Source organism: Desmodus rotundus, chromosome 9, assembly GCF_022682495.2.
Source record: "Desmodus rotundus isolate HL8 chromosome 9, HLdesRot8A.1, whole genome shotgun sequence".
Classification (NCBI taxonomy): Eukaryota; Metazoa; Chordata; class Mammalia; order Chiroptera; family Phyllostomidae; genus Desmodus; species Desmodus rotundus.
The window spans coordinates 45883408-45895306 of record NC_071395.1 but is presented as its reverse complement, the minus strand read 5'-3'; the positions used below and the strand labels follow the sequence as shown (position 1 = coordinate 45895306).

General features: G+C 55.0%; 2 protein-coding genes across 3 annotated transcripts; one reads left to right on the top strand and one right to left on the bottom strand.

The window, feature by feature from the left end:
* Positions 1-281: 281 nt before the first annotated feature.
* On the bottom strand, positions 282-3336 carry TRIR (telomerase RNA component interacting RNase). The gene is made up of 3 exons (XM_053911909.1): positions 2945-3336; positions 1012-1089; positions 282-716 (listed from the first exon to the last, which is right to left on the bottom strand). The coding sequence occupies exons 1-3, from the start codon at positions 3281-3283 to the stop codon at positions 609-611; spliced, it is 525 nt and encodes a 174-aa protein (XP_053767884.1). The 5' UTR covers positions 3284-3336; the 3' UTR covers positions 282-608.
* A 1026-nt stretch (positions 3337-4362) lies between these two features.
* On the top strand, positions 4363-10752 carry GET3 (guided entry of tail-anchored proteins factor 3, ATPase). Of its 2 annotated transcripts, none has more exons than XM_024557062.4 (7): positions 4363-4922; positions 5740-5887; positions 8467-8615; positions 8696-8846; positions 9624-9731; positions 9817-10014; positions 10379-10752. In XM_024557062.4, the coding sequence occupies exons 1-7, from the start codon at positions 4762-4764 to the stop codon at positions 10442-10444; spliced, it is 981 nt and encodes a 326-aa protein (XP_024412830.2). In that variant the 5' UTR covers positions 4363-4761; the 3' UTR covers positions 10445-10752. The 2 variants fall into 2 exon arrangements, with proteins under 2 accessions (XP_024412830.2, XP_024412829.1); XM_024557061.4 differs by having other exon boundaries at positions 4407-4922; positions 10411-10752.
* Positions 10753-11899: the final 1147 nt, after the last annotated feature.

The window sequence follows — 11899 nt, the reverse complement described above, 5'->3', positions numbered from 1 at the left end:
GCCCCAGGACCCAGCCCGGGGAACACAGTAGGTGCTCAGTGTCTGCTGAATGACAGCTTTAGCCCAGCCAAATGGGACTGTTAAGAGCCCCTGAACATGAGGAGCAACAGTGGGGGTACAGTCAGGGGTGGGGGAAAATGGGTACTGGTAAGAGTCCAGGTCTGCTGACGGAGCACACCCCCATCACCCCCCCGCCCCCAATCAAGCCAGATCCAGGCTCTGGTGAGCACAAGGAAAGGTTTAGGTTGAAAGGAGCAAAGAAGGCAAACCAATCACACAGCTCCGGCACTAAGTCAAGTTCTTTACTTCCCAGAAGTGATGGCTAAGGAGAGGAAAGGGAGGGTGAGAAAAGGAAGACAGAAAGAGCCAGAGAGAGCGAGGAGGTGGGGGAGAGGGGACAGTAAACCACTGTTCTATGAAGTCTCAGGAGGCAAGTGCTCAAGGTAAAAAAAGAGTCCTGGAGAATCGTCCACGGCTGCGGGAAGCATCTCGGTTTCCTTCTGTGTTTAAGTCCTTGGGGGGAAAGGCTGCCGCCACTGCCGCCGCATTAAATAGTTATGTACATCGCAGAGAGTCCCAGGCCATGGGCAGGCGGGGGAATAAGGGGGTCATTTCACCAGGGGCCGAGTTTTATCATCATCGCCACACTGGTGGGCTTTGTACTTTTTCACCTCTGCCATGTACTTGGCCCACGCGTCACCTTTACTTGTTAATACCTGTGGGAACACACAGGAGGTTGGAAAGGGAATGCCAAGGAGGTCAGGAACTAAAGTCAGGACTGTCCTGAGACAACTGACCCACCCCCCGTGTCACCACCCCATAGATCTGGATTTGGGGTAAAGACATTCAGGGTCAAGTTATCTGGGGACCTTGTTGAAAGCCCTCCTCCCCCACCCAGTACCCCCATCCAAGACCCAGATGCTAGACAGGGAGGGACAGGGCTGATTAGCCAGATGCAGAGGTTGGAAAGGAAAGGCCTGGTGGGAAGCCCCAGACATCTAGCCTGCTCACCTCATCCTCCGTCTTCTGCTTCTTGGCTACTATTCCCGTCTTGAGGGCTAGTTTGTTCCCGCCTCTGCGTTTGCCCACCTGGGTGAAGGGACAGAAGACTGCAACGGTTACAGGAGCCGGGCCCGCCCTTGGCGGCGCTGAGGCCCACTACACCTTCCTAGCCCGGCCGGGTGGCCCGTCCCGACGCCACGCCCAGCTCCGCCAGCCGGCCAACCTGCGCAGCAATCAGAGAGGAGCACACACGACTCTTAGCGCCTGCCCTGGGCCCATTATGCCCAGGTAGTCGTGGGCTCCCAGGGAGCGAGAAGAACCCTCACATCAGTGGGGCCGGGCTCATCCTCACCCACCCCTACCGGTGACCATGCAGGCTTTTATTAAGCACTTACTGTACATCAAGTCCTGTGCCAAGTGCTTGGCATGTATCGTCTCCTTTCACTTTCACAGTTACAACCATCCTCATTTTATACCTAAGACACATCTTTGAGGAGAGGCCTGTACCCTCAGTCATGCTGGCAGCAAACGATGGAGCTGAGTTCAGGATCAGGGGAGTCCAAGCCAAGAGCAGCATCCTTAACCACCAAGCAACACTGTGTCCCCCACACCTAAACTGACCTGGACTCTTTGAGGGTGCTCCCCCAACAGCCCTTCAATGAATAAATGAAGAGGCGGTAATAACTACTGCTACTCCCACTCAAAAAGGGGCACTCGTATTCCATACCATTCTCACACCAACCCAGCTCCTGACACTTCCCCTTCCCCAAACAGAAGTCTCACTCTGGGCTTCTGTCCTGGTCCTCCATGTTCTCCCACTGACTGATGGCTTCTGTGCCCCATCAGCTGCAACAGGCTTGACAGTCATCATCCCATCTCCACCCCTCAACCAGGCATTAAGTAACCTACCCTGATGGGACTATCTCACAACCATTTTTGGTGGATGAAGAAACTTGACCCCCAGTCTGTTATTCTCAAGTCAAAACTTTTTTCTCCACACTACAGGGACTTGATCTCAACACCAGAGACAAAACAAGTCCAGAGTGAACAATCTATATAGATGCTATTTATTTAGCCTAAAACTTCTCAATCTTGCACTAATGACTTTTGGAGCTGCATCATTCTTTGTTGGGGGTGGGGGCATGAGGAGAGCAGACTTCTGCATTACAGAATATTGGACAATATCCCTGGTCTCCACTCTGATTTCAGTAGCCTACCCTCCCCCAGTTCTGACAACCAAAAATGTCTTCCCACTTTGCTACAGGGGAAGATCACCCCCAACTGAAAATAACTGGTTCAGCCCTTTCTGTAAGACAAGCCCCATGCTAACCACTCTTCCAGAATGGCTTCAATGAACTCTCATCACATCAGAAAAGATAAAGTCCATTTTTCCGAATACAAAAAATGAAGGTAGGCCATCCCCAACGCTCCAGGAAAGCAGCGATCTTCTCTGTCATGTTCACCAGGGCCTATCCAACACCTAGCACAATGCTCAACACAAGGTAAGGTGCTCGACACACTGGACAAACGAGACTCAGGGAAGCCAAGCAAATTTCTTGAGGTAACAGTAAGAGATCTGACTCTCTAATCCAAATGCATCTTAGACTCTAAATCTGAGTTTGCTCCTGTTCCAAATAATGGTTCATTGTCCCGGTATCCACGGTTCCGGTATCCACAGTTCCGGTACCACTCAAACAGGAATCTCTAGTTCCCTGGTCTCCCATCCCCGGCTCCCGATTCTCGCGAGCAGGCTACGGGGGTGCCCGAGTTCGCCCCCAAACCTCTCTCGTCGGGAATCCAGGTTTCGCATCTTCAGCGGGTAACCTGGATGCCCCCTCATCGGGACTGGAGGGTATACCTGGACCCCGATCCCCTCTCTGGGGCCCGATTCTCCCTGCCAAGGAAGGCCCTGGCGCCCGCCCCCACCCCCGCGGCTCCTTACGAAGCTGAGCGTGGGGCCTGGGCCGCCCTTCCTCTTCGGATCCCCAGAACCCGCGGCGGCGGCGGTAGCTGGCTGATCGGGTCGCGGCGGGCCCGGGGGCGGCTCCTCCTGCCGCTGCCGCTGCTCCTCCTCCATCTTCCGCTTGAACAGCTCGAGGAAGCTGCCGTCGTTGGCGAACAAGTTCACGCCGCCCGACACCGGGCTCGACACTTCCTCGTCCCCGCTCTCGGGCGATGTCCCGGGCCCCGACTCAGCCCATCGGCTCCCGCCGCCACCGCCAGCCGCAGGGCCCGCCGCCTCCCGGCCCGGAGGTTCCGCCCGTCTCCCTCGGGCGGCCATTTTGTCACCAGGTGCCGCGCAAAGGACTCCGGGAAGGCTGCTCAGCCCCGCGCTTGGCGCCCGACTTGTCAGTTCCCGTGCAATGCATGCCGGGAAGAGCGGTCTGGCCCCCCCCCCATGCGTCTGCAGTGGGGGCGGGACCTGAGGGGCGGGGCGAATAAGGGGTAAAATCTGGCGCAGCTGACCCGCGGGCTGCCTTGCGCAGGCGTTTTGCGGCCACGGACTTCCGGGAAATGAGGACGCGGTCTAGGGCTGTGGCTGGCTCTCCGGAGTGAGGTTTCCGCTTGGGACTGGGGTCGTATAGATATCCAGGACTAGAATCCCCTTCTTGGCACCAGAGATAATCTCAGTGAGGGGAAGTATCCCGTCCCCTTTGAGGCTGTGCGCTCAACTCACACCTTGGAACATAGATTCCTAACTAGGTCTCTAGAGCCGGAATCCCCGGATTAGAAATGAGAGTGTTCTGGGTTGGGGACCTGTCTCTGGGATGGAGCTCTCATTTGGGAATGCGGACACAGCTAGCTCTGTGGAGCTCTGGTCCCCATCCGAGAATCAGGTTATTATTTTATGGGCTAGCATACACAGATGAAGCCAGAGGTATTTCTAAACTGGAGTCCCCTGGTTTAAAATTAAGAGTGTCCGCCAAGGGCCTGGGTCCCAGCTTGTAATTCTACCCAGCGCAGAGGTTCAAACAGAATTCGCTGGAGTCTCCCCTCCCACAGGGCAAACTGCAAGGAGGTTTTCGGGAATAGGGTCCCTTCCGAGACAAGGAGCACAGTTGCAGGTACAGTCCCTGCCCTGGTTTGACCTGCATGGGGGTTCAGGGAGCACTGGGCAAGGGTCTGCGGACCTTGCTCACAACTGGAGTCGTTCTCCGTCTAGCCCACTCACAGTCCCGGGACCTGTCTTCAGCCAACTAAACAATTCGTCTAGGATAGGTTTGCGTCAGGAGCCATCTGGCTCACAGGAGACGGACCTAAGAGGGGGTTTGGACCCAATTTGGAGTATAAGGGGTAAAAGACCGACATGAGGTTGAGCCTATGGAATCAGGCCAGGGAGGACCTGGGATACAAGTTCACCGAAAGGGCCTGAACCGAGTGTTTGGCTGGTTGCTAAGGACAGGTTGGAGGCTACCAGGCCGTGAGAGTGATTGGTGAAAGTAAAAAAAAAAAAAAAAAGACATAGCCAATGAAAAAAGACCTACGAGACTTAGGGTCCAATCAGTAAAGGGGAGTATTCTGGAACGTGCCAATATGTTAATTAGTCAGGGGGCGTCTTTGAGGAAACACGGTCGACAGATTGACAAGGCAAACCCTGGAAAAGGAAAAGATTGAAAATATACCTTCTATTGGCGCTTAAAATTCGGCCTAAGAGGAAATTAACTCGGGCTCCTAGCTTTTACGGAAATATGATAGGGAGTTTCCCCTGTAGGTGCCTTGCGTGGTGCGCTCTGCTTGATCACGTGAGCCGGTTCCAAGATGGCGGCTGGGGTGGCCGGGTGGGGGGTTGAGACAGAAGAGTTCGAGGATGCGCCTGATGTAGAGCCGCTAGAACCCACGCTTAGCAACATCATCGAGCAGCGTAGCCTTAAATGGATCTTCGTCGGGGGCAAGGGTGGCGTTGGCAAGACCACCTGCAGGTAAAGAGGCTGTGGTGGGGGCCGGGAACACCGGTGGGATGTACCACTGGGCGAAGGGGAGGCCAGTGACCGGCTCTTCCACCCTGAGCCAGACACGGAGGCTGGACCGGGTCTTCGGGGTTGTACTCTCCTTAAGTTCCCTGGAACAAATGGAAAATAACTCCTGAATGCAGGCCTGGCAATCTCTGAGTTGGGTCATCCGTGTTGGGGCTCAGGGACCGAACCACATTGAACCCAGTGCACGGGGGGCCATCAGAGCACTTAGATGTCCCAATCAACTGGACCATGCCCGAGTGAGCTCAGAGTAGGGGGAGAGGTACCGGGGCAAGCCATCCTAGTCTGGTGAACCTTGCTATATTATGCCCACATGGGGAAGGGGTGGGGGTGGAAGAATGGGGAAAGGGCACGTGATTAGGCTATTCCATTAAGCCGGTAGGAGGGGGAGGGAACCCTGGGGCAAATTATCCTGGGCAAGTAGACTGAACCATCCTGAGTTTAGCAGAGTTCATAGTACCCCTTAGCTTAGCGTTGAGGGTGTGCAAGGGACCCCCTTATCTATGCTGACTGAACAGGTGGACCATGCCACTCTGTGCCAGCAAAGAAGTAGGCATCGGGCCGGACTGAACTTCACCACTCTAGCCAGGTCCAGGGGTCGTAGGTGAGGTCTAAGAGGATCCCTCTGCAGGTACTGAGGCTTGATCCCACAATTACCCATATTCTCAAGGCCCCTGCTACTGGGCACCGCATCACCCCATGAAGACCTAGAGAGTAGAGACCGATCCCTTACTTTCTGCCTTTTGACCTTTTCCTTGCCCAGCTGCAGCCTGGCAGTCCAGCTATCCAAAGGGCGGGAGAGTGTTCTGATCATCTCCACAGACCCAGCCCACAACATCTCCGATGCATTTGACCAGAAGTTCTCCAAGGTGCCCACCAAGGTTAAAGGCTATGACAACCTCTTTGCCATGGTGAGTAAGGCTCAGCTCCCCACTCTGGCACAGGCCCATTCAGGCCTTTCCTGTGAACACCTACCATCAACTACAGTATCTCGCCCAGTCTACATCCTTTGTCTCTCCAGTTTCACCCCTTCTTCGCCATACCCAGAGAGAAACGACTGAGGAATGCTTGTGGAGCAGAAAGGAAGCCAGAGTGACTGGAGCTTAGTGTGCAAGGGGAAGGAGGTATCAGAGAGGTCAGTCAGAGCCATGTGGTATAGAACCTTGTAGGCTGCTGGGAGTAGTTTGGTTTTGATTCCAGGTTTAATAGGATTCTGTTCATTTTGAGCAGAGCAATGTCATAGCCAAATTCATTTTTTCGGAAGTTCCCTGTGGCTGCCATGCTGAAACTGGATTGTAAGTTGAGGCTGGAAGTAAGGAGCTTGGGTCAGTGACCAGGCAAGAGATGATGGTAGCCAAGATGATGGAGGAAGAATGTTGGGGGAGAAATGGCTAGATCGGGATGTCGCTTGGAAATAAAGTGCTGTATCTGCTTGGTTGTAATGTGTGAGGGAAAGAAATGAATTAAGTACATCTCATAGTCAGCTCTTGAGCAGCTGGGGTGGGGAAGACTAGGACAAGAGCAGGTTTAGAAGAGACAAATCAGGAATTCCATTTTGACTTCAGGGAGTCCAAGGTGCCCACTGGACATGTAAGTGTGGACACCAGGACAGTGGCTTAACATGTGAGCCTGGAGCTCAGAGGAAGTTGTTATTGATTTGGGGGTCATGGCCCCAAGGATGGTATTTAAAGCTGTGTAAGTGAAGGAGAGTGTGAGAGAACAGAGAGGCCCAGAAACGATCTGAGAGCACATCCGCATTTAGGGTCCAGTAGTGAAGAAGGCCAGGAAGGAGCCACCAGGGAGGTGAGAGCGCCAGAAGGTATGGGCTCCAGATCTCCAGGAGAACAAAGGAACTTGGACAGAAAGAGGTCTGCTCCAGCAGGCATATCACTTTTAAAGAGACTACCCTGGAAGTGAGGGGCAAAAGCCAGCCTGCAGTTCATGAGCCAAGAAGGTGGAGACAGTGATCACCATGATGGGGGCTGAGAAAGGGAGTCATCACTGGAGGGAGATGGAAGAGGGGTTAAGGAGGGTTTCTTTCTTTTAGACAGGAGCTGCTGGAGCATATATGTTTGCTGATGTAAATGCTCCAACAGGGAGGGACAAGCGATGTTGCAGGAGGGAGTGAGGGTGCCAGCAGAGGACTGTCCTCCGGTGGGAATAAGCTCCATCCAGAGCACAGACCCATGACCTGGCTCCTCAAGGCCAGGGATGGGAGGGCAAGGCAGGGGGGCTGGGACATTTCCCAGAGATAAGGGTGTTGACAGCCAGTGGCTTTTCTTTCTCTTTGAGACCCAGGTGAGGCACACGTCTCAGAAGAGAACAAGGAGAAAATGGGACAGAAGGGGTTTGAGGAGGGGTAAGATGTGATATAAACACTCCCGAGGGTGGATTGTCTGGCTGCCTAGTGCCCATGGGAGTTTGTGATTAGAAATGGGGAGCAAGGTGGGAACTATTTGTCAGGTATGTTCCCCTGATGTTCAGCTCAGCGCAGCCACACCAGAGAGCCAGCAATAACCAGGTGGGGACTTTGCTAACCACAGAGGGAAAAGGGTTTGTAGCAGCAACCTATGGAGCCCGGACTGGATATGGGTGCCAGCCAAGAGGGACACCAACAGTGAACGGGGGTCAGGGGAGAGGGGTCAAGGTGGATCAAAGATGTTTAAATAACTGAGACAGGAGGCAAAGAGTCCCATGTCAGAGAATGGGGTGTATAAGCTCAGAGGTGATCCAGTGACTAGGAATAACCCATCAAGGGTGTAACTGGGGGTGACGGGGGGTGATGGGTAGGCCAGCTCCATGCAGGGAAATGGACCTCCGAGGCCAATGAGGGGAGCGTCATCACTGGACCCATGAGGCCACCAAGATGAGGTGCCATAGGAGGATAGAGAACGAGGCATCAAGTCCAGGACTGGCCCGGGACACCGGGGATGGTCGTACCTTTGTAGATTCCACATCCATGTTGAGGACCTGCTATGTAGCAGACAGTTTCTGGCGCCCTCATGGGGCTGACATTCTGGTTGGGGGCACAGTTGAGAAAGGTAGTAAGTCAGTCATGTGAGGAAAGGCTGGGTGTTAAGGAGAAAGGAAGGCAGGGCAGTGGGGGCTGCAGGTGCACTGTTAGATGAGACGGTGAGGGAAGACTCATGTTAGAGGAATAATCTGGAAGCAGTCAGGGGCCCGGGTGGGGGAAATAGCTGACAAAAGCCCTGCAGCAGGCTGGGATTCCCTCTGGGGACACTGATCGAAATTGGCAGTTTTCCATCTGTTACTGAAATAGTTTGACCCTTTGTGCGGTCTGGAGACCTTAGTGCCTGAGGGAAGGCCATGACACCTTGGGGGTTTCCCAGTCTCTTCCCTGAAGGACCTGATGCAGGGCCAAGGTTGGTGCCTCTTACAGGCTCCCCTGGTGCCCACCCAGGAGAGAAAGCCCTGGGAGTAGCAGCAGCAGCAGCCTGAGTCTCAATCCCTTGCCACCCTCCCCCCCCAGGAGATTGACCCCAGCCTTGGCGTGGCAGAGCTGCCTGACGAGTTCTTTGAGGAGGACAACATGCTAAGCATGGGCAAGAAGATGATGCAGGAAGCCATGAGCGCCTTCCCAGGCATCGACGAGGCCATGAGCTATGCGGAGGTCATGAGGTCAGGTCCAGCGGGCTAGTGCCGCCCGGGGCTGGGATGGAAGAAGGAGCAGAGTGGGCCTGACCCTCATCTCCCTGCAGGCTGGTGAAGGGCATGAACTTCTCAGTGGTGGTGTTTGACACGGCGCCCACAGGCCACACGCTGAGGCTGCTGAACTTCCCCACCATCGTGGAGCGGGGCTTAGGCCGCCTCATGCAGATCAAGAACCAGATCAGCCCCTTCATCTCACAGGCAGGCAGGGCCCCAGGGCATCCAGGTCTCCCCTGATTGGGAGCCAGTTCCCAGGCCCCCAGATATGCGATGACAAAGGCCTTTACCACACACAATCCCTCTGGGTCCACAGTTCCTAATAGGTTGGGGGGCTCTTCATTATGGGAGGACTGTTCCCCCTCTAGGGGACTTAGTGTCTCCGCCCCCGCCTACTGGGTGCCCCAGACAGAGCTTGAAAGCATATATTTCACAGCCAGGTGGTCCATGTTCAAATGCTTTGCACTCTAGTGTGACACAGCTGTGTGACAAAGGCAAGTCACTTAATTTCTCTGGGCTTCACCTTCCTTGCCTGTCTAATGGAGAGCATGTGAGTCTTGCCATTTATTATTATTAGCATGACAACTTGACGAACACACTTATGTACACATTCCAGCCCCCAAGTGGTGTGTGTGGTCCCCCAGTAGGGATCTGTGCCTCAGGTAGTCATATTTGTAGAACTTACTCTGTGCCAGGCACTGTTCTGAGCATGTGACGTGTATCAACTCATCTAGCATACCAGCTGTTGGAGGTAAGGTCTGCATATGGGGAAATTAAGCCTCCAGGAGGTCAAGCCACCTGGCCATGGTCCCCCAGAAGAGGCAGAGCTGGGATTTGACCCCTCTGGGCTGCTCAAGGGCCCACACCTTTAACCACTGGGAGGTGTTAGGAGCCATCCACCCTGGGTGTTTAGCAAGCCCCCAACCCAGGAGGTATAACAGCCCCAGGTAAGCCTCGAGCCCTCCCGTGTCCTTCCCCCAGATGTGCAACATGCTGGGCCTAGGGGATATGAACGCAGACCAGCTGGCCTCCAAGCTGGAGGAGACGCTGCCCGTCATTCGCTCTGTCAGCGAGCAGTTCAAGGACCCTGTGAGTCATGGGACAGGTGGACAGTGAGAGGCTTCGGGGACAGGGATAGCACCTGGCCCTCACTGTCCTCTCTCATGCCCTGCAGGAGCAGACGACGTTCATCTGCGTGTGCATTGCTGAGTTCCTGTCCCTGTATGAGACAGAGCGGCTGATCCAGGAGCTGGCCAAGTGCAAGATTGACACACACAACATCATTGTCAACCAGCTCGTCTTCCCAGATCCTGAGAAGCCCTGCAAGATGTGTGAGGCCCGCCACAAGATCCAGGCCAAGTACCTGGACCAGGTGTGCATGCCCAGCTGCCCACCCAGCCCTCACACCTCTGATCCTGGCAGTGGGGACCGGGCCCAGCCTAGCCACAGCCTGCCAGCCATTTACTCCATGTTCTTTTTGCTTCATCCAACCTCTGACCTCTGCCCTAGCCTCCTACCCTTCACCTCTACTTCAGACCTTTCCCTTTAGTTCGGCACTGGAGGACTGTGGCAAGGCTGGCCTGGATACCTCTGGCCTTGGGGAACTGGAGGTCCAGCGCAGGGATCTCTGACCTCACTGGCGCTCCTACCTGTGACCCTGTGAAGCCTCTGACCTTGGGAGGCCCCCAGCCTAATCCCTTCAATCGACCCATATTCTATCCCTGCCTTGCATCCAGCCTCTGACCTCTGCCCTCTGCCCCGACCACAGATGGAGGACCTGTATGAAGACTTCCACATTGTGAAGCTGCCTTTGCTGCCCCATGAGGTGCGTGGGGCAGACAAGGTCAACACCTTCTCTGCCCTCCTCCTGGAGCCCTACAAGCCACCCAGCGCCCAGTAGCACTGCTGCCAGCCCCAGCTGCTACCATTTCCACCCACCCTCCACCCCACCGGGGCAGAGAGTTTGCACAGAGTCCCCCCATAGTACAGGGGGAGCCATTTGGGAGGTGGGAGACGGGGAGGGGGTCTGTTCCCCCTGGTGGGGCTTGGGAGGCTGTAGCTGCCCCCACCTCTCCCCGCCTCTTGCACCTCAATAAAAGTTATCTTAAACCATACAAGGGTTTGGGAGTCAGCGCCTCCATATAGAGTTGCACAGATTGTACGTTACACAAAGATGTCACGTTTAAAGGGGCACAGTCACAACAGACCTAACGAAGGTGTTGTTTAGCATTTTTGGAAGGTGGGTGTCTTCAGTAAGGGGTGATTTTTTTTAGCTCTCTGTAGGTAGCGGTGTCCGTAGAGTGGAAGGGACATATATCCCCTTCCTTTGAGGCTCAGAGCGTGGGAACCAGGAGGCCTCTTGGAGAGCCCCAGGCTGGTAGGGAGTGGATTAGGCCGGCAGCGGCCCAGCACTGCCTGCTGTTTGCTTTGGAAATTAGTGGGCACCCTGGGCAGAGGTTGGGCTGGCCAGACTGGGGATTAACAGTCTCCACCCCCCAATTCCTGCCCCCGTGGGGTGACATCAGCTCCTCCCAGCACAGCTACACCCGGCAGATCGGGGACAGGATGGCGGAGGACACAGGCCAGAGAGACCCTGAAGTCTTGCTCTTCTTGTAGTCGTCTCACTGAGTGTCCTCGTGTTGTAGTTGGAGCTTCATCCCAAAATGGAGACACAAGTGTGGCCATTCAGAGAGCTGAAGGACAGATTTCCCTGACCCTTGCAGGGTCAACATGGCAGCCTGAAAGGCACCCAGTGGGCCCCTTTATCCTCTCCCTCCTCCCTTTGCCGCTGCCTGGACAGCCGCATTCATCCGCCCCCCCACCCCCCGTGGGAGACAGAGGACTGGGAAGACCTCCAGCATTTGCAGGTTCCAAGCCAGAGCTGTTGTTTTGCGGGGGCAGGGGAAAATGGACAAGAGGTGCCTGAGGATGCATATGAGTCAGGAAGTGGTGTTCAAACTGTACACCCAGGGTCTGGGTGTGTCAGGGTGTGTGTGCATGCATGTAAGGGGAACCCAGCCACCAGCCCAGACGTGTCCTTGACTTGGTTGCGCTAGGTGTACACAAGCAGGTGTGGGCATGTCCAGGTGGCACTTATAAACAAACACAGTGGTGCAGCCCGTGGCAAAGACCCCAGGTTCCCAGCTGAAACATCTGGATTCAAATCCCAGTTGTGCACTGAAAGGGCTGTGTCTTTTTTGCCTCAGTGTCCCAGGTAGTGGGAGTGACAATCACCAATTTCATAAGCCTGCTTGTAA